The sequence below is a fragment of the Aphis gossypii genome, chromosome 3, assembly GCF_020184175.1.
Source record: "Aphis gossypii isolate Hap1 chromosome 3, ASM2018417v2, whole genome shotgun sequence".
Lineage (NCBI taxonomy): Eukaryota > Metazoa > Arthropoda > Insecta > Hemiptera > Aphididae > Aphis > Aphis gossypii.
This window is the reverse complement of record NC_065532.1, coordinates 35,181,199-35,205,427: the sequence shown is the minus strand read 5'-3', so window position 1 is coordinate 35,205,427 and position 24,229 is coordinate 35,181,199. Positions and strand designations below refer to the sequence as shown.

Here is a 24,229-nt window from a genome sequence, read left to right as displayed (position 1 = left end):
CACTGGTCTAAATAAACTTTGACAGTACCTATAAAAACATGACCATTTATTTAAATTTATATAGTCATTACTTTTTACAGACAATTAATTACTATATTAATAGTATAGGATTATAAAAGTATAGTTAGAGAATAACTATTTTCTATACTGATTAACATGAATATCAACACGTTTAGAAAATAATTTTGCTTTTGATTATGAAGATTAAAATATAATTTTTAATTGAAAACATTACAGACTTAAAATATGTATAGTTTTTATACTTTAATACCGAAACTTATTATGTAACTAAATCGAAGGCCTTTTTAAATATAAATCAATGTTTAAAATTATATATATTTTTAACATACAATAAAAAAACATATCAAAAGTTGTTAGTCAACATCTATTGTTTCCACAATCGAACAAAATTTAAATTTTGACAAAATAAATTTTATTGATAACAACAATTTTACCTTTTATCTTAAATCCTTCATAGTTCATATTATTATATTTTTATTTTGTAGAAAGATACTTGGAAATTTAAATCTGTTTTTTGGTCAATAATATAACACAATTTAAGATAAATACATATCTTAAAATGTATGTACATTAGTTGGTACACCTATTCTAAGTACGAATATTAGGGTATACAAACCTGTATCAAATAAAAATTGATATTTGCAATTTAAATAGTTGTTTTTTTAAAAATACATGTAAATGTTTGTTTTAATGTTGTATTTTTTTATTTAGTAATGTATGCCATTGATATTAATATTTATAAATATTTTGTTTTCACGCGGAAAAGAAATTATTGATAAAAATATAATTTTTTAAAGTTACGATTCAGTGGATACAAGTTCATTGTTAATTAATTTTACTTCTCTGAAGTTTATCTCCGTTTCTCTTTCTCGTAATATTGAAACGGTTAATATTAAGTTAGTATTACAGAGAATAATAATATAATATTATGGTACATTGACCTATTTATGTTACCTATTTAAAATAGAAAACACAATTTCATAATGATAAAAGTTGCTCTCTTTATATTTCATAACAAGTATTAATACCTACCTATTTATTTAGTCTTTGATACATGAATCGAAACTTTGGCATTTCTGTTTTACGAAGCGTTTTTGTGTTGTATTACGTGTTCAGGATACGAATATAGTAAAAGCTGGTGTACTGTTCTATAAAGCAAATTTTATATTTTCTAAAGCTTAAGACTGCATTTGAGTACCAACCTGTTTATAATATTCATTAAATCGACATACATAGTACATGGCTTAAATATTATTTCAGGTATAGGTAAATTGTTATAAATACAACCACGGTTTATTCAGTATAACGCGCAGTGGCGTAATTTCATCATATATTTTGTCGAAAGCGAAGTATACAGCCGGCCTCCCGCACAAATTCGTTTACGCTAAATGGGATTATTTTATTTCTTGAAGACATATGACTTATAACGCCTAGGCAGTTATATATATATAATATATATACATCAAAAATATAAAATAATATTTTTAATTCTCTTAGTGTGAAAACGAAAATTTAATATTTTTTCTGTTTTTAACTTATATATATTCTTAATTTAACGATAAGAAGATTAAGTAAAAACAGATCACAAAAATATAATGTTTAAATTAAATTAAAAATTAGAATTATATTTTATCAAAATATAAAATTAACTTAAAAACTTGGATTGGTCCTTTTAGTACCCATAGTGTTTAAACCTGCGTATAACCACACCTTCCAATCCCCCGTAGTTATTCACAGATGAAATATACAAGCCGCACAAAACAATTATTTTAGTATGGGTAATTATTTCAACTTTTGGCACGGAATATGACATAAACCATAAATTAGTACGTAGAGTTTTTGGAGAAATAAATGACATTTGAACTGTTCTGGAAACGTAAATAAATTTAAGTTTATTAAATAATAAAATATTATATCATATTATTATATTAAATGCTGTTATAAAAAAAAAAAATATATATATATAATAATAATAATAACTTTTTTTCGTCTTAGTACCTTTGTTTTCTACCATTTTTTTAAACATTTTTTATAGTTTTTATAAAATAAATAATGTAACAAAATAATATTTTTCTTGTAATACAAATTATTTTACACCTAAGTCATAAATTAAAATGTGATTTTATCACAAATAACTGAAAACAAATAAGCTGTATCTACCTGTATTATAAATGTTTGATTTTGAATTGTTTAATAATAATTAGGTATAACGTAAAAATGTAATTGTTGCTTACGGAAATCTTAGTTGCATTAAGATTGTTTCAAATATTGAATTAAAAAAAAAAGATTATATTTTAAGTAAAATTCTTAAAAAAATTTTTTTTAAATACTATGTAATTTAAATTGACTTATAAGTCGTATACTTAAAAATATAAAATAATTTTTAATGAAGTATTAAAACTAAAAACTAAATTGTTTTAATTTATTTTTTTTATTAAATATACATTTTCGTCAGAAATGGCTAATTAAGACTATAGAAAACGTTTAGATAGGCTTAAAATAAAACCTTACTATTTTAAGTATTTAAATTATTATTCTATATTTCTCATTAGTAGATATATATAGTACATATCATATAAAAAAATTCGTTATAGAAAATTTGAGAAACATACTTAGGTACTTAAATAATAATAATCCATATATTTTATAGAATTAAAATTAATTTGATTATACTTTATAGATCTTAAAGTAATATTTACTATAGTTGGATTGAGATCTATCAATAAGTCATAAGGTTATTTTATACTAACACAAAATTAAATTTTTATCATAGTTATGTATTCATAGTATAACTACTTAAGTTTTTATAGTTATTTTTACTTTTTCTAGATAGTGCATTGACTTATAAATTATAATTTTTTTTCTATAATTTAATACATCTTTAAGTATAGACACATTCCCAAGTAGACAATTTCAAATATTTAGCCAGTATTATAACTGACGATAGGAAATTAACAAAAGAAATCAGTGAGCAAAATAGGCCAAGCAAAAAACATTTTCCTCAAAAAATGGGAAATTACTTACATAAAAAATATGTGAATACAAGTAAATGCTCATTAAAACGTACGTTTGGGGTGTGGTATTATATAGACGTGAAACATGGATGATAAATAAAACAAATAAAACAGAAAAGGAAATGCTAAAAGCTCTCAAAATGTGGCATTGAAGAAAAATGCAGAGAATAAGTTTGACTGAAAGAAAAACAAACGAAGATGTCTTCAAGACAATAGATGACCATTTATAAAATATACTCTAAGGAAAATGAGATGACAGTTGATGGAAACACGTTGAGGCATGGCAATGAACTACTCAAATTTATTACTGAAAAAATTATAGAGGAAACATGATCTAGAACAAAAAATATCAATCAAATAATGAAGGTGCGAAAACTCAAGGATCTGGCAAACAATGGAGAAATATGGAGATATTGGAGAAGCATTTGTTGTGAATTGATTTGTTAATAACCAATTTCTGGTTTGAAAAAAATAAGTATAGTCATTTTATTCAAGTATTTTATGATTTTCTTGAAAAATAATATACATTTTTCAATATTGACAATCATGTAATAATAATTTATTCTCATTTTTCAATCTATTACACATGCTACACAAAACATTTGGACATTTACACTATGTTTACTATTCTAAAATATGTTCATAGGAAAAAATACACATCGTTGTAAAGCCAATATCATTCTAGCTTCGTTTGGAATTTGAAATATTTTTGTTTTTTTTTTTTACAGAACGCGATCAATGAACTTGGCAGCTGGTTTTCTTATTTGAAAGTTTTGATGATAGCAAATCTACTCGTATGTTAGCTTAACAGTAGAAACAATTTTTTACTAAGCATTTGATTATTCACAATAGGTTCGTACATATTTCAAGTATTTGATAAAATATTTAAACCAGTGTTTTTTTTTGTTAAAAAAAAAAAAATTATAAATTACTTACTTCTAGAGCAAGGGATGTTTTTAAAAATAATTTATTTTCGTTAGTTTTTTATTATAACAAAAAATATAGTACATATAGAGTTATTGTTTTAAAATATTTGAGAGTCAGTGATGCTAAAACAAAGTTAATGAGCAACAGAAAAGTGTTTAAACGGGTGTAAAAAGTTAATAGTATTATAAATTTATAACTTTTAGATCATACATTTATACTTATATCACACATTAAAATTATAATTAAATTAAATTTGTAAATAGGTATATACTTTAATGATACCTGGTTTCTGTCTAATAAGTGCTAAACTGCATAATTTATTATACTTATACTTTTATTAGTTAAATAAGTATCGGTATTCAATATTTCAATGTCGAATAAAACATATTTTAGTAGAAATATTATTTTATATTCAACACAATATTTCAGATAAAACTATTGAGGAAAAAAACAATATACTACACTAAAATTAGATAGAAATTTGAATTTTATCATTTTTAAACTTTGAATGTTAACAAAAAAAGTCAATGGAATGAATAAATTTAATAATACCGTAATTAAATTTCAAACATTTATAATAAGTATAATTCTTTTTTATGTCAATTGTAAGTTATAGATTTAGCGTTTATAAAATAGTACATTTTACCATTTGTCAGTACTTACCAGTTATTCATATCCAAAGCTGATCCACTCTTATGGATTAGACCTTTTTATCTGTGGTAGAGCTATCGTAAATAATTTTTTACTCAGTTTTTAGACCTTAGGAGGAAGAGAAAGGGTTTAATAATTTGTTAATTCATCAAAAATGTCTACTGCCACAAAAATAAAAGGATTAATTAATCAAATATAATATTTTGTTTTTATAATTGATGACTTATAAATAAAACAAAATTAATTTTGAGTTAATAAAATCTTGATGAAGACATAACATTTTTTTTTACTGTTTATTTTGCGTTTATTTAGATATTAGGATTTAGTCTAAATATTACATTTTTAAATAAGTGGGGTGTTTAAGTTTTTTTTTTCACATGTTGTATAATATTATATATGTACATCAATATATATTGGATAATGTGACATAGTTTAAGAGCTCATAAAAAATAGAAATGAAAATTCACTAAGCACCAAAATTATAAATAAGCATAAGGAAAAAACATATTATGAAGTATTTGTAACTCAATAAATAAATTAAAACACAATAGAAATTATTAAATGATTAATCGTATTAACTGAGTTTAAAAACTGTTATTTATATCGAGTATAAGATTGAATATATTTTAACAAATGATAAACACACCAATATCACAATATCAATTAAACGTATATTAACATCAAAAAGTGGCTATACTTTAAAATATCATTTTTTAACAAATACATTCGATAATATTTATGAATAATAACAATGTCATACATATTTTCATAGATTTAAATTAAGTATAGTTATTAAAATTATTTCTTTAAATAACTAAAAAATGTGTAACCCACAGTATTATAAATAGTTTTTGATACGTTGAAGAAATTTTAGTGTTATAGCTTTGTTTCCTTTTTTAAATCAAATTTCAAAATTAAAACAGTGCAAACAAGCGACAAAGCAAAATTAGACGCTAATGGATTATTAAATATTAAATATCTTTTCAAAGTTCAACGTGAAGTTTTAAACTTTTTTAAAATTTTTCCTTAGTTCCAAACTGATTTTAATAGCAAAATGTAATATTACTATTAAAATAGTTTCATAATCTATGAAATATATTTATATTTAATGTATATTAATCATGTATTAAAATCATAAGTATGTACAAAAACTTTTTTTAAATTATATATTTCATATGTATCTACAAAATTCGTTTAATAATATGCATCGCTTTGTTGTATTTTTAAATAATCATTTTACTTGTTAACACTTAATCTAATCTAAAAATTTTAAAAGATAAAAAAAAATAATCATATTAATAATAATAATTAACACACAATCGAATTTATTTTATTTTTGAAAAAATATATATCACGCCAGTCGTACCATAACCTTTTGTCGTGCAGTAATGTATTGTTACCACTTCCATACTACTCAATGTGTAAATTTTTATTTTATTTTTTACAATTTAAATTTTTATTTACATGTAAAAGTGAGTGTGAATTACAAGATTCTTAAAATATTTATATATATATATATATAAATATATATATCTCCACATTTCGACTATCTGAACACGTTCCATAATAAGATTGAAGCAGCGATCATCGTTGAACAGTTGATAGAAGACGTAATTTGACATCCAAAACTCGGGGATGTAACTGAAATGAAAAAAAAAAACAATAAAACAATCAATAACAAATGATAATAATCATTTTACATCTAAAATTAACCCATAAAAAGTTGTATACGTTGTATAATAAATTGTCCTAAAAGACTAAAAGATAAATTATTAGTTTTATTTTTTTTTCAACAAAAGTAGTGTATCTTTATATTTTAATAATTTAAAATGTTTCGTTGTCTTTTAAAATAAAAATTTTGTGACAGCCTAAATTTTTTTCTTATTTAAAAATTAAAAGGACATACATTCGATGTATAAAGTATTTTATATTATTCTATAATGAACAGACAGTATCTTTAAAAGGACCATTTAGTATTTAATTGAGCAAAATAAAGTGGTAAAATATTTTTTTAGCGTCTATCAAATCTTATTGAGAACTTAACATGCAAATATACAATTATTATATATAGCAAAATACAGATAAATAAATAAATAATAAATGGGGAAAATATAACCTCTTTGCTGTACAGTAAGTGTGGAGAATACCTTGTCAATAATGTGATATTACTTAACCTATCTATTTATTTAAAATTACTGTAAGAAATTAATTATTTAGCTTTTTAATATTTATAATTTGTTTGAAATACAGTTTTAGGTCTGCTTTGTTATTTGGAATACAAATGTTATGTTACCATTAAAAAAAGATAAAAAATACTTACATAAACATAAAAATAAATAAATAAAGACAAAAGTAATTTTAAAATCTACCATTCTTTTTAGATAATTATTATATTATGTATTACAGTTTATGAAATCACTAAGTTTAAACTCTAATATAGTACCTATTTCTTAAGGTTTTTAGATTAAAAATTATAAATCAAAATAATTTTACATCTCTTACAACCTTTACCTTTACACACAGGGTGTTGGTGTATTATTATTAGAAGTGTGGAAACAAATATAAATCACTGGTCTTGACATTAAAAAAAAAAAAAAAAAAAAACGATTCTGAACAATAAGCTAAGATAAAATCACGCTAGGAAGCTTTTTAATATTTTTTGTAGATTATTTGTTGGTACGTACATTTTCCTTACCTAGTTTTATCTCTTACATAAAAAAAAAAAAAAAAACTACAACGGATATAAATTAAATTACTTTTTAAAGTACAAACTAGATTCGATTTCAAATTGATATATATTAAATACTATATTAAACTCTATGTGAAGCTTTTCCGTCGCCTGAAAATCCACAAAGAAACAAAAATTAAATAAAAAACGTATTAAAACCAACACCGAAACAAGCATTTCAAGTTGCATTTAAAACAAATAACCATAAACTGCAAATGTTGTTTATTTTCTATTGCAATAATACTATAATGCATTTTAATTTGTTTTAAGTTGAATACAAATCATCATGTAAACAAACATAATACATTAAATATAACTACTGTAACAACAATAATTTGGAAATAAAAACATTTGAGTTCAACTTTATTTGTTTTTTGAATGTTCACTTATCATTGATATTAAAATTTCTAATTATTATTCACCAATATATTTTGCACCGATATGCTCGAAGATAATTGAGTGATTAATTTTTTATTTTTAAAACTGTTTCTTTATTTTTTAATTAGTTTATGCTATAAAAACGTATATGTTTTATTGTTTTGAAGTTAAACTATAACATTTAAACATTACCTAAATTGCAACTTTTATTTTTTATACAATGACTTGCATATGTAATATATAAGGTGGACACTGGACAGTGGACATAATACAACATTATCATTAATGAGTATTTATGATATAATAATATGTTTATATGTTTAGATAAAATAAAAATAATAGATGATAATTTTTTTTTTTTTTTGATTTTATTTAACTATCTTCAATTAATGCAAATTGTACAATAATATTGTAGACGAAATTGCTATTTTACACAATAATTTTAAATCTATCATTAATTCTATGACATTTGAGGTCATACCATTGATTATAAATACTATAGTATACATAACTATGTCTCAGACATCAAATAAATATGATGTATTATATGGTTTGACCTTGTATACTATACAATGACAATAGCCGGATGAACATACTCAAAATTAGGAGTTCATTGTTTGATAGGTACTATGAATAGTCTTTTTTAATTATTCAAATCATTTAATCTCGTTATTATATTATATCATAATTAGGAATTTTAATTTGGATTAGTTCAAAAACACTAAATAACATATATATTTACTATTTTGATTTAAATTTTATTTTTTTAAATTAATAAATAACATTTTATAGATTTTTTATGAATTAAGAATAATTTTAATTATTAGTTCTATGTTTTTAAGCTAATATGTATAATACATTTTAGTGAATATATTAAAATTGATTTCAATATTTAGATGGATTAATTGTTTGTATAATTTGTTGTATTATATTATTAGCAGGAAATGCATATTATGTGCATAAACTTTTAAGTGAAATTCATTTACAATAATAAATCACAATCATATTTTGCATTAAAAAGTTTTTAAGTTTTTCAAAAAAATGTCTACTTGCGATTTTTTTTTAATATGATTAGAATATAAATCAAATTATGATGCCCAACAAACATGAACAATTTTAATTCTAAAAATTGTTTAATTTATAGCATATACATTTTATAAATTATAGTTCTTTACTGAGAGCTTATAAATGAATACTTTTTTAAAGATATTTTATGCCACAAAAGTTATAAGATTAAGATATAAATCTTAAAACTGAGTTTCAAGCATGTATTTTTTTTATTGTTTTTGTAATTAAGGTGACATTTAAAAAAATAATTTTTATGCCTATATTTTATATTTAGTATTATGTATTAATTTTTTTAAATACATTAAAATAACCATTTTAAAATAGTAAAATATATGTAATATGTATACCTATATAATTTATCAAAAAATAAAATATAATAAATAGGTATATTGTGATTATAAATATAAAAACGAAATATATTATTCAAGATCGACATAAATAATAAAATAAATTACTCTTGGGTGGTCTTCTAATAATATAATGAATTTAAGGAATAATCTACAAAGAATAATGAAAAAAAAAATATAGGTATCTACTAAACTCAATTTCAAGTTGGTAGATAAATATATTGAATACTAGCTGTCACCCGAGTGCTCGGCCTCCGCGGATAGTTGTTTGCAAATTGTGGGGCTGTTTCTATGACTTATAGTTATTTTGATCATAAAATGCTATAAAGTGTACATACCTTATACCTACTTAAAATAATAATAATTTAAGGTGTTTATAAATTATTATAACTATACTTTTAGAGAATAAAAACATATTTTTCTCACATAATATCATTATTCTTAAACCCGAGAAGTGTATTATATAATAATATTATAACGTCCTTAAATGAATAACAATAATAATGATTATTATGCAACAAAATTGGGCATGACATTCTGTGGGTTCTCACATCATACAGCCAATTAACGCGATACTGAAAAACTATACTACTTTTCTATTGGTTATATTATTATTGGATGCGTTTTAACCTATCTTAACTACTCGAGTCTCAAAATTAAGTACGCTAGTCGTAGTTAGAACGCAGTGATCTACACTTCAAACCCCGCAGAATCATTCAAAGCACCGAGCCATCTTCACATCTCATAAATACGTCGACTATAATAATTGGTTCATCGTCGAATCGATGTACACATTCTAAGGTAAGCCGTGTACGATTACTTAACTATACGCTTAAAACAATTATTTTAATATCTATACTATAAAAGCAAGTCCCAATTTTCGAATATTTTCAGATTTTTACAAAAATATGTTAATTGCTAAACACATTGTTTGGTGTGAAAACGAAACATATCTTCGTGTTTTTATTGTAACAGTATGTGTCTCTTTATTTTATTTATAATAAGTTACACAAAATAAGTTTTGTGTCTCTCTTGTAAAATTCAAATTTCGACGATTATATGTATTATTTATTATAATATATTACTGTTACTACTTTCTATATAGGAACACGTAGATATGTTTCATTTTTACATTAAATAGTATGTTTACATACAAATAACATATTTCTTTAAAAATTTAAAAATGACTATATATTTTATTATAGGTTATAAATGGGATGAACAATGATATATTATATAAGAGAGTATTGAGGTAGAAGATGTTAGGTTTTACAACTGTTTTATTTTTATTTCATTTTTCACTACACATTTTAAATGAGTGAAAGTTTAAATGTTTTGTTTATAATGATTTTTAATTCTGTTACATTTATTATTTCGAGAAACAATGTTATAACACATTCATTGCTGGGATCTTATCAATAATAGAATACAATTGGAACTATTGAACAGCAGATAAACTTTTTTTTATTAGACTTTTTTTTTTTTTTTTAATAATATATCACTAAAAGAATAATATTTTGACCATTACAAGATTTTAAAAATACGCTTATCTCAGTGTACTATATTTTGAAAATTATTAAATATATTGTTAACAATAACTTTAAGCACTCAAAAAATAACAAAAAGTACAGTAACGGTATAGAAGAATCAAAAATAAATAAACCATGGAAAATAATACCATAATATTATCTTCAAAATAAAAAACATCTGTTATAACTCAAAATAGAAATGAAAAACAAAATTATAGGAATAATTTATTCAGTTATTGTCTTGATATTGTGCTATGCCCAACATTATAATGCACCTTTGTATGTAATATGTATATAAAGTACTCAGCTCGCTAATGCACAACTTTTAGCAGAACAATATTTATTGTTTCGTTGTATTAACATCTGTTACTCGTTCTCATTCAATAAAATTTGTTTACATTCACTTTTTCAGAACATTACTGGACAACCATTGATTTATTAACAACTATTGTTTTTTCCAAATCTTTGTATACATTTTAGAAATTTGGTTTGTTAATACCAAAACGCTAAGAATCAATGTAGAGTTTTATGATTAATCAATAAACTTGTTCGATGAAAGTAAATATATAATATAAATTAATTTAAATCTAAATTATTCGAATTTTAAAAATTCTTAAAATTTAATACATTTATCTATTATTAGAGTAAACTTAAATTTGATATCTTATCTTTTAAATTTACCATAATTCGTGACTCATTCACAGTATCTAGTTTACTATCTTTACTAACTTTTGTAGAATTATCTATTAAAATATTGAACAAAGTTTTATAAATACTACTTTAAAATTAATATAAAATATAAAGCATTATGCCAGTGTAGGAATTTAATAAATATAATTTTATGGAATGAATTAGTATTCAATAAATAATATTAATATTTAATAATATTATGTACACAAAGACAATAGAAATAATTAAATAAGTTACTAAGGTGTATTTATAAAAAAATAAAAAATACTTCAATTAGTTAAAATATTTTAAAAATATGTGTGTCACAACTGACATTGAATTATTTTGAAAATTAATAATTATGTTTAAGCTCCAAAAGTGCAGAAATATAGCTTTAGCTTTTATTTTTAGTAAGAATTTATAATGTTATTTTTATTCATGATAAGATCGATAATCATACCTATATCCATATAATTTCCCCTAAAATATAATATTTGAGTACCCATTTCATTAGATATAATGATGGTCTATAAATTTGATGTAATGAAGACTTCTCACTCAGGAAATCAGTTTGATACCTGAGAATATGGTCTAATTAAGAAGTGGTGTATTGTGAGTGTCCATTGACAACACCTAGTATACGTTTTGAAATATTGAACTAAAACAAACTTAATTTAAGTTAATTACTGTAAGATTTAAAAACAAATATTTGAGTAAATTAGCTATTATAATAAGTATTTTTCAAATGTAATTGTTGAAGAAAACTTAAGAATAAAATAATCAAATCTTCTATTGTTACAGAAAATATAAGATTTTCAATTTTTATCTGATGAACTTCATGTAACAGACTTACAGTAAATATCTAGATTGCCTTTTATTTAATCGAAATTGTTTAATTATATAAGAATATTTATTATAAAAGTGAACCATAAATATTTACCTACTATCATTGCTCACAAAAACATATCTATCATTTATTATTTTTCGTGTAGGGGAGAATATTTCTAATTATCCATCACATATAAATATATATAATATATATATTTTTAAGTTAATTGAAGAGTTCAATAAATTAAGAACAGATATGAAACGGAAAATTATAGGCGTATCCGGTGTGGGAAATACCAAGAAAGTCAATTTTAAAACTACAAATACTACCTCTAAAGATTCGTATCACAATGAAATATAGGACATGTAAATAAGGTAGAGGAAATTTATATACTCACAATTGCACCATTTTACTCTCGCTCTACAACAATAAGACGATTGATTTCTACTGATAGTTACGGAAGTATAGAAACGAATAATAGTTGTGATAATATTATGATACAATTAGTGTACAAGAAGTTTCCACATTTCGATTAAAATTCGAGCGGAAAATCTTTTGAATGTTTCTTAGATATCGTTGGAATACACCAAGTGTAGTACAATAACTGCGTCAAAATAAGGTACGGTGGACTCAAGAGAATGGATAGAATCTGCAGAAATGTTATGTATCTCAGACATGATTTGAACGTGAGAACGTAAAATATACTAAATATAGTGCAAGTGGAAGGGAGTAGTTGAAAAACAATTCCTTAAATGGGATTAACTCAACGGAATAAGCACCTCTTGGCTCTTGTGGATGTAGTCTAGAACAACCGCAATGACACGCATAATGACCTGGCGTTGTTGTACACAGAAGTGAAGTGAAGAATGCAGAAGTATGATATTTTTGATGATAGGCAACATAAAATACACACCTATGTAAATTTGTCCAAAAAACCTTAAGTTTCCTTTTCCTTAATTTTATATTGTTTCGTTATGAGTCATGACCGTTAACGATAATCTGTTTTGAGAAGAAACTTATAGCAACATAACATATTTTAATATACAATTATCTAATTAAACAGCCAAAGTGTAGTCGTTATATTATGTCAAATTAAATTTTAATTTATTTTACAATTTTATATAAAAAAAAAACGTTTTCTCTATCATTATAATGCACATTGACTTACGAAAACACTTCAATATCATTTAAGGTTTCCTCGAAAATGGTATTTCCAAATTTTACGATATAGAAGTAATATATATATAAATGTAATATATAATATATATGCAACGTGGTAGAATTGTATAACCAATTGGTTATAGTAGAATAACCGAACGTACGTGAAGATACTATAATATAGAGTATAGACTGTTCAAAAATTTCACATAATGTAAAAGTTTAATGTTGAAAAGATAAAATAAAAAAAATAAAAAACACAAAACAGTTTGCTATGCAGTGTATTAGATGGATCTAGTATACATTTTAAATACATTTAAATTCAGTTTAATTTAATATATTAAGACTATAGCAGAACATTTTATTTTTATTATTATTTAAATTTTTACAGTGAGATTTTATATTTATGTTTTTTTTTCAAGTAGTATGTGTTAATAGATATTAATAATAAATAATTCTTTTTAACATAAATGAAAATAGTCATTTCAAATACCACATTTTGTTGTAATACTCGTAATCCTACTTATTGATAGTAAAATATTTAATATACCTGATATAATGTTTCAAATCGCTTTTATACATTTTAAATTATTATATTTATAATCTAGCGAAGTGTTCACATCATAACTCAGTTAAATATTACTATTTTCTTTTACATCACTTTATATTTTTATTCGTTTTTTTTTCTGAAGTTTGTATAAAAATATGAAGTAAGATTTTTTCTTACCATTCGTGAATGTGTGTTCATTTGAATTAACTTATTGAAATTATAATATAATATTTAAAAATATGTCATGACCTAGGCTGTAAATTAAATACACTTAACAAAAGTGGAATATGTACTAACAAGTGTAAAATACGTAAAATCAAACGAATATTCTTAATAAAGTTGTTTTCTGTATGTATTGTTCAAAAAGTAATAATTAGTATGCATACATGTATAAATATAATATTATTTGTATTGATATGAAAAAAAAAATGAAAGCTTAAAAAAACTTTAATTTATATTGAAATCAGAGTCAAATTCGTCGATATCCAGAATTTTTAATGCGTAAGTCACGGAGTATTTTTTATTACGTGAGTGAATAGATTAGTGCCACTAATTAAAAAAAAAAAAAAAATTATAACTTATTATTTATTTATTTAATTTTAAATATTTTTTATTGTTTGATATGTTTAAATAAGTAGAACAAATAATTGCATTTGATGAGAGCGAGATAAAAAAAGACATGTTTCATAGAATGAAGTTGCTTCCCAGTGGAAGAAATCCAAACTTATTATTTATCATCCATACTAAACAACTATTTGACAACATTACTTTTATATATACAGTATATAGACAAAATTGGATTTTGCACGAATGTCCCAAACGTATGAAAATCATATATGTTTCGTCATATTTGTTTTTAATTTCATACTTAGCCAATTTTTTTTTTTTTTTTTTTAATCAAATAGTCATCAAAACTATAATATATTTATAATAATTTAATTAATTGGATGCAGAATCACACTTATAATGTATTAAATATAATGCAATTTTTAATTGGATTTCAGGTATATTCTCAGGAGAGGATTATATTATTATTAATTAAATAAAGCATATTTTAATCAATTCAATTTGCAAGATCAATTATAAGTAATTCATTAATTTTTAACCTTATTTTTTAAACCAATTGTTGAATACAATATAATTATAATGTTGTAAGGAATAAAATTGCAAGTTAACATTCAATTTGTTTGGAAATTAAATTTGAAATAATTATCTTAACGCCATTAATTATAAACAAATATTATATTATGTATGTATGTAGTATTTATATAATATATATATATATATATTTTCACTTATGTATATTCATTATACATAGTATGTATATTATAATTAATTATATATGTAATATAAAATATTCGTCGAAATCGTTCTACTTTATACCATTATAGGCACGAATGTACCTTGTCATTGAATGGGTTACTGTAATAAATGTGTTCAATTTGTTCTTTGATAAATCATTTGATTTGTAAAACGATTCTGAGCCATCGGCCAGACTAAATTTATGAGGAAATTTTATTATATATTTATATTGATATGATTAATTGAATTATTCTATTAGTAATAGGGTAGGTTGAAATAATTTATATATTATAATTTAATGATTGAAGTTGTACTTAATATTATATTATTACTACCGGTTTTTAATTTATAAGTCAATATAATCATACTTCGAGTTTACTGGTATGAATAAGTTAGTGTTATAAATAGCTTAAAGTTAATCTAAACATTCAAAAATAACACGATTGTGTAAAGTAAATAATAATATACGTAGTGGCAAAAAGTTTCAAGTTTTAACAAATAATAATTTTTAAATTACAACTAAACAACTACACCGAGTATTTTTCATTTATAATATAATTTATTGAAATTTTAAATTGAAATGCTAATAAAAATAAATTATTTAGATTTTTAAACTTTTGTAAGACAATTTAACGAGAAACCTTGCATTACATTTTCAAGCTTCAGCTATAACGAAATAATATGATATTAGTACTTTTAACAAATTTCGTCATTTTGAATGTTTAATGCACTTAAACAAAAGTAGATTATTGTCTGCTGTATAGTAGATGTAAGTGTACCTTAGTATTAACTTAGTGTTTGCAATTTACGTGTTAGATTTAAATTAAATAATAGGTATATATTATTGTATACAAATTCTGAGCCAGCTTTATTACAAATATTTATGATGTATATTTTTTTATACTTTGAATATTATATATAATATTCAAAATATGTATTTATTAAGTATTAATGCAATTTATCATACCAAGAATGATTCGGTGGTAAGTTGAATTAATTTTTGGCAAAAATATTTTATTTGACAATGTCATTATGTGTATACAACTATAAAATATAATAATATATTAGGATATGTTACAAGTTACAAAATATTCTTGGTTTAAATACCTATCTATTTTTGACAAAATTTTAACTTCAAATATTGAATAAATATTGATATATTTTTTGTATATTTTTAATTACAGCATAAAGTAATTGAGAGATATATTGTATTAAATTAAAAATCCTTAGCTATAAAACATTTATTGTATATTGTTAACTAAAAATAAATAGTTTTGTAATTTTGGCGAATTGTATTATTTTTAAATCTTAAGTTTAAATATTCAACATTTTATAAATTTTCAAATAAAAATAATTTACAAATTTTTGACGATGTTTATCAACAATAGATTTTTAAAAGCTTATAAAAAAATATTGTAACATCTAATTTTATGTATTTCAAATGTTTGTTAACCTATAAATGAAAAACTCATTAAGAACTTTAAATTATATTTTAAATAGTTTGACTTTTCAAAAATTGTGTTACCTTTTGGTATTTATAGAAAAGCTGATTATCTATATAAAGATAAAAAAAATATATTTTGAATATTAGTGAAAATTATTTGATCTCCAAAATGTAAAAAGTACCATTACTAATCACTTTAGTACTAAACTAAATTCATTTTTTTAAAATCGATGCATTTTTTCTTTTTTATAAAATGTACAAAGACAAAAAATACTATATATTAAAATCAATACATTCGTCGTTTGGTCAGGATTTAAAAACTAGCATTTTATATTATATTTTCTAAGTTTTTAATAAGTAATATAACAACACCACTTAATATACTACTTAAAATAACATACTGACCTTTTTCAGGCACTGGCTCTGTTGATTTTATCGGTAACCTAAGTTCCGAAGTTTGCTTGTACAATGTATTTATTAGAGCAGTGCACTGTAGTAAAAGCTTACGCCCGTCTTTGAAATGGCTCTGATCTAATTTGAGAGTTACCGTTAACCTGCTCAATTGCAACGAATTTGAAGTCGTGTACTTCATAGTTTCTGGATTACCAATCTGAAATCATTTAAAATTGATTTGTTTGTAACAATAGTCAATAATATGGTTATAAGTTTATAATCTTAATAAATGGTATGTATTTTAATGACAAAACAATTTGCAATGTTCTTTACTTTTACGATTTTTATCAACCTTTGTAATCCAAGTATATTTATACATTATATATTTTCAACTATTGCTATTTGAACAAATTTTTGAGGAAATAGTTATAAGTTAATATATTAAATAAAATATGTGGTTTTAGGTGCTTGTATGATTAAAATCAATTATAATAATAATAAGTAATATTACATATACTATTTACATTTTTAAGGGTGAATATAAGTGCATATAATATTAATTTTGTTCGATACATGATTATTGGTGTCTTTTAAAAAAATTTTTAATTTTTCCCGATTATGGACTTAATTGGTATATATTTCTTTTATATTATGAATCGATAGTTAATATATAACTAGTAGTTTTTTCTTAGTCCAGATATTATTATATTGATTATATAATATGTATGTTGTATATTATTATACTTAGGTACTCATATATCTAAATCTAATACACTTATATTGACTACATTGGTTAAAACGTTAACAGTACGACTACTCGTCGTGAACGGTTTGTCCTTATAAAATCCATTTTTGTTTCTCAATAAGTCTTCGTATAAAACAATAGACGAGAATAATGCAATTAAATGGACTATTTAAAAATTGCTATCAAACAAAAACATTTTTTTATCGTTATAACACTTTCTATTTTGTTTAATAATGTGTAAAATATGTTTATAAGTTTATTTTTAATTAATTATTCTATAATATATTTTATTTTTATTTTTATGAATTATACTTTAAGTTACAAATTCAATTGTATTGTATAGGTACTATAATATATGCACATTTGGTATATAATATATCTAGCTGTTATTGTAACTCGCTAAAATTTTCTGTTTGAAATGCAGAACATGTAATATGTTATACAACATTTAAGGTACCAAACGAGAAAATTTAATAATGACATACTGAATATCTAAATGCAATACTCTTATTTAAATTAACTCTATGACAATTTAACCACTCAAGAAGTTAAACAGAACCGAATTTTTTTTTGTAGGTGAGTAATTACTTAATTTATGCTTTTAATAAAAACGTTTTCTAATAAGATAAGTATAATAATATTACATAATAACTGTATCACCCGGAAAAAAAATAATAAATTGTATAAAATATGGAACTATACATTGTACCTACGTATTTCAGTTGTAGTGTATCTTAGTTTACGGTCAAATTGGACTCAGATGCTTTATGAACTAATTCAACTAAGGTGGAAAATCTATTCGTCTAAAATTTTTATATACCTATCACATGATATTTAACGTTGTTCATTACTATTTTCTAAAGTTTTCCGATATCTGTAAAAACAATTTCTGTAATTTTTGTTAAAATCGATTGAGTAGTTTTCAAGTATATAAGCTACAAAAATACGGACAGTAACCAATGGCAACTCTATATTATATAAACAAAGAAATATTAGATTTTCGTTAACAAAAACGAAATTCACGCGTGAGCTACCTTATAGAAATCCATAGGGGTTGAAGTTATAAATACTATCTGAGTCTCAAGGAATATGTATACGAAATGTTATGTCAATTGGATCAGTTATTTTTAAGTTTAAAGGTATCATGCAAACGTGTACATTCATGTATGTGTATTTGTATGTAACATAAAAAACAAATATTTTAAAAGTATTTATTTTTAAATTAAAAAAAATAGAAGCAACAATATCAAATCTATGCTTGAAGATATGAAAGTAGTTAATATATAATGTATATTTGTGTCCCAAAGGATTATTATTTGAAAAATAAACTATCTTATATTATAAAGTTAAATTTGTTTCCAGTTCTAAATATTTTATGAAAAAAATATCATTTTAAAGTACTCTAAATCTAGCGGGTAAATAAATGCAAAACACTATGTACATAAAAGTTTATAGTAATGTTTGTAGAAAAATTATAGACCATAATTTTAATGTATATTATTGACTTAGAAATTTAAATCAAAATATATAAGTAAACAATAATAGTTTTTTTAACTGATTATTTTCACATTTAGTTTTAATTTATTTATTACACAGAACAAATTTAGTTCATTTTTTTTTTTTAAATCAGAACAGATATATATTTTTGTTAAATATAATTATTTATATTATAAATTATAATATATTATATATATATATATATATATATATATACTCATATAATATAATTATTATATTCGGTTCCCCATTCAGATTCAACTGAAATTATGATTTTAAAAAAAATATATAATTTATAATTTTGTATTCAAGGTTTTATGACCGTGTTAATTCAAACGTTGCATATGGTATAGTTTATTTAGACTCAGTAATATGCTTACCACTTCCTTTTCCTCCGTTCCCTAATTTCACCCATTTCTATTTTACACAAGATAAATACAACAACCGGTGCTAATCAAAAGACAAAAATATGATGTTAAGGTGGGGAATGGAGGCAGTGTATCTTCTATATAATTAAGCCATTAGTGAATAACCCAGGCGCAAAAATGAAATATGAACCGGGTGTGCTTTTGTCAGCTGCGTATTATTATGGCCGTAGGATGGAGATGATACCTGCTGTACTAAACCCTTATGCACAGGGGGGAAATCAAAGTGATTTAAACGGATTTGACAATTTAACGGAATACAATATTAAAACGTGGTTTAATACAGTGGACAATGCATTACTGTGGTCAACATATGCAGCATCAATTATTGTGCTTTGTTCACTGAGTGTATACTTGTGATAAACTGCTACCATCTAGTTAAAATAGTGATATATTTAGGTATACTTAACGATGTTGATTTAATAACAAAAAAAAATAAAAGCCTTCGAGTAAGAAATTACAGAATAAAATCAATCTACCTGCAATACCCAATGAAATTAACTAAAGAGAATGAATTAAAAGCAAAATATTATTATACAATTAGTATATTATATACGTATATTGCTTATTTTTAATTTAAAATAACAAATTATACACATAAATATAAATTTTTTGTATTGACGTCATATATATTTCTGAATATGACTTCCATGTTATAACTGCCATGCATAAATGTTTATAATTACATAATTATTATATTCAGTTATAGTAAATAAAATAAAATATGTTATACATTATTATTTTATAAATATTTTAAAATCTTTATCGATTGAATCAATTCATCAAAAGTATTAAATTAAATGTCTAGAACAAGTTATATTATTAAATTGAGTACGCATACAATTTTACATTAAATGTGTAACATACTGCAGTTTATACGTACATTGTACAACGTACATCAATATAGTTGAATGTATTACTTGAAGCTGTAATCGTAGTTAAATAAAATCGTATAGAGTTGTATTTTCGTAATTCATCACCTACCAGTAAAGTAACAATGTAATATAAATTAGAAAACAAAATTAAATAAAGTTTTCTTCTTTGTGACTTAATAAAATAAATTGCCTACACGTTTGCATTATAGATTATATATTAGAAACTTCGCTTTTAACCGAATATTGTAATTCAAAACTGTAGGAATATGTGAGATCAATTATTATCAATCTTATTGAAAATTTGTTCTAACGTCAAATAGTTATTTATTTTTAAGTTCAATATTATACAAATATTTCTTAGGAATTCTATTTATAGTATTGTCTATTTATCAATATTACCTTACTTTTAATAGGACATAGGTAGTTCTCGAGCAAAAATCTAAATTAATTCATAGTTAATTTTTTTGAAAAATTTAAATATATTTTTTTTATTATCAAAAAGAAAAGAAATCGCAACAATTATTTCCATTACTCATAATTGTACATTCTTTAATATTGGTTATAACTAAGTTGATACATATATTTTATTTATACAAATGTTATAACGTTTTAATTATATACATTTATAATTTACTATTATTTAGTAATAACTAAATTAATATTAATAGTATGCTAGGTGTACCACAAGTCCACAAATAGAGTTTTTTTTTTTATCAAGTACACAAAATGTTGTATAAAGTTGTATATATAGTGCTATAGCTGGTTACTAGATAATATTTTTAATTGTTTACAAACATACTTTTGGAAAAATGTATGTTCATTTGCTCATTAAGAGTCAAAGTGTACATTTGTACATCTTTAATAAAACCCTGTTTCAATTACCTTTGTTTTTTTTTACCATGATTAGTTTTTATTAGTATTTCAGCATTTTAATTAGTAATTAACTGACAATTTTTTTTTATATTTATCTATATTAAATTATTAAAGTATCTATCCAGTATAGTGTAATATATAATACCAAGCTGATATATTTAGATAAAACCATTATTTATATTGTTATTTGTTAAAACATGACATTATTATAAAATATACGATTTTTCGACATTAATAACCAACTTTTTTTTACGTGATTTCTATTCCCTATAGTCGATTTAACACGTGTAAAGCGGATAGGGAAACAATTATTAAACATTTTTGATTTATATTGTACGAATGTTTTTATTGTGCTTATAATAATTAAACACATTGTATTAATTTGTTGTTATTGTAACACATCATCGTATCAGTATGTTTTAATAGTTAGCAAATTAAGGTTCAATATTTTATAATTTAACAACTGAACCATGTAAAGCAAAGAACTTCTAAACTTTAATAAAAAAAAAAAAAAAATGAGTAAGTAGTGGAAAGCAAAAACTTCTTTAAAACTTTTAAAATTATTTTAATATAAAAGGGAGATACGATACAACGTATATATATGTATATATATTAAGATAATTTCTTTTTAACTGTTTGATGATGTTATCACTTTTTATATGCAGTTTGTAATGACTTATCTTCAACTGATAAATTGTTAACATTTATTGCAATATTATGAACTTTAACATTTAAGGTAATTGAAAAAAATATCATATTCATAGTTTTTTAATTTTTAACTAGAATAAGAAAATAATTGGTCATGAAATATGCAGTAACATTGTTTTATGCTTACAGTGAACAATTTTTCATTTTTCAACTAAATACATAGTTTTCTCTAAAAATTACATAAACGATACATAATTGTCTGTATAGTGTATTTATTGAAATTTACAGAAAGAATCGTATCATAAGTAAGTTATTTCTTTAGAATACTTCTCAGTAGATTTCAAAACAATTGAATAACTTCAGATTGCTACGGAAATGAATGAAATTTTCGTTTACAAAACTTTTTATGATTTTAAATGTAATATTATTTTAATTTTTAATAAAATGTTTATTATATTTATTTATTATATTTAAACATTATTATTGTTGTATTATCTATACGTTAATTTTCGTAGAAATAATCAAACAGATTAGGTAGATGAAAAGTAATTGGTAGACGTGCCTATTTAAAAATCACAGTACGATTACCCAGTATTTTTGATTGCACTATTGATATCTACATCCCACAGTGTCTGCATTGTTATATGAACGTCTCATTATGTTTTTCTGCACTCGAAACGCATGTCATTGAAGTGCTCGTGTTTATACAGTATGACACTAACGAGACCAGTTAAGTTGAACTATCATGCATCAAGTATAAAAATAAGGAGTTGCAGATTTCGGAAAAAAAAAGAATGAAATGAACCTTTGCATACTACAGGTTTTGTAATTAGTAAATAATGTATACCGATAGTAAAAAGAACCCTCAGACATTCGAACAAAAACATTTCCCCTGGTGAAAAAATAATAATATTAAAGAATATAGGTAACACGTGAGTGAGTTAATGTCATGATTTTATATATCTACATGTCAAAATATTGTGTAAAAAAAAGTTTCAATGACTAGAACGTGATGAACTAACCATTTTTAAAATAATGGTAGGACGAGAGCGTCTTGAAAAAATATATATCTGTTAGGTCAAGTGTGATCCCGAACGACCCGTATATTGTCCGTTAATACTCTTAATGATCATGATTGTTCTAAATGTTGTAATATCTGTACTTCATGAACTAAATTTATTAAAATTATGATCCTAGACTCTAGAGTATCTCATTCAACGAGTAAAATGTTGATTAAATGAAAGTTATTTTAAAATTTGGTTTAGCATCGTTGATTTTTAGACATCTGCCTTTTTTACTTTATAATATTTAAATTATTTATATTTCAAACACATTTTAAAATAGAAGCAACAAAAGAAATTGCCAAATTCGTTTTTGGCGAATAATTATTGTAAGTAGGTTATTATTAAGATAAATATATTTTTATTTTATGTATATTTATTAGTCAAGTGTAAGACATGTAATATTATTATACTTATTACTAAAATTAATTTAATTTATAAGTAGTAAAAATAAATTAACAAAGAACATGTTTTAAATATACTTAACTCTTCATTTTAAAACATCATAACTAATTCAAAATAGCATAACATTTTGATAAATTAATATTACAATTAATAAAATAATAAAAAATATCTACAGTAAACGCATTTATTGAATATGGATTATTGCACTATATAGTTCAAATGGAACTATTCATATGTATCCAATGGACAATAGTACGTGACTGGATACCATACAGATCACATGTTAATTTTGTGCAAAGATTTTATCAATATTATATATTGAGAACAATATAGTATTATAGTAATTTTGATGCTTTTATCTAGTGATATATAATATAATATGTTTCAAAGTGTACTAGCACAGTTAAATGTTAACTGTGTTACGATAAAAAAAAATTCCACCTACTGGTGATAAGATATCATACATAAACGAACTATCAAAATTAACTGTACATCATAAACGTTTAATATAAATATAAATAATACACATAAACCAATAATCTAGCTAGAGAAATCAAAGCCACGATTCCTCATTAAAATTAAAAAAAGTACATAAACATTTGAGTACGACTCTCAGTTATCGTTGCCAATCTCCAATACCAATATCGAATTTTTATCGTATAGAAAAAAAAGCCAATAATTCACCAAACCAA

At 22.8% G+C, this 24,229-nt stretch overlaps 1 protein-coding gene and 1 long non-coding RNA gene across 2 annotated transcripts in view; one reads left to right on the top strand and one right to left on the bottom strand.

Annotated features, from left to right (window-relative positions):
- Window positions 1–6,027: 6,027 nt before the first annotated feature.
- The window catches only part of LOC114124163 (uncharacterized), a 108,897-nt gene continuing 90,695 nt past the window's right edge, over window positions 6,028–24,229 (bottom strand). Inside the window, exons 5-6 of the mRNA XM_050203127.1 lie at window positions 17,021–17,225; window positions 6,028–6,254 (exon numbers count right to left, since the gene is read on the bottom strand). Coding sequence (XP_050059084.1) covers window positions 6,160–6,254; window positions 17,021–17,225 — 300 coding nt within the window. The 3' untranslated portion in view covers window positions 6,028–6,159. The remainder of the gene's footprint in view (window positions 6,255–17,020; window positions 17,226–24,229) is intronic.
- The window catches only part of LOC126550823 (uncharacterized), a 34,329-nt gene continuing 19,914 nt past the window's right edge, over window positions 9,815–24,229 (top strand). Inside the window, exon 1 of the long non-coding RNA XR_007604855.1 lies at window positions 9,815–9,935. This is a non-coding gene — a long non-coding RNA (uncharacterized LOC126550823). The remainder of the gene's footprint in view (window positions 9,936–24,229) is intronic.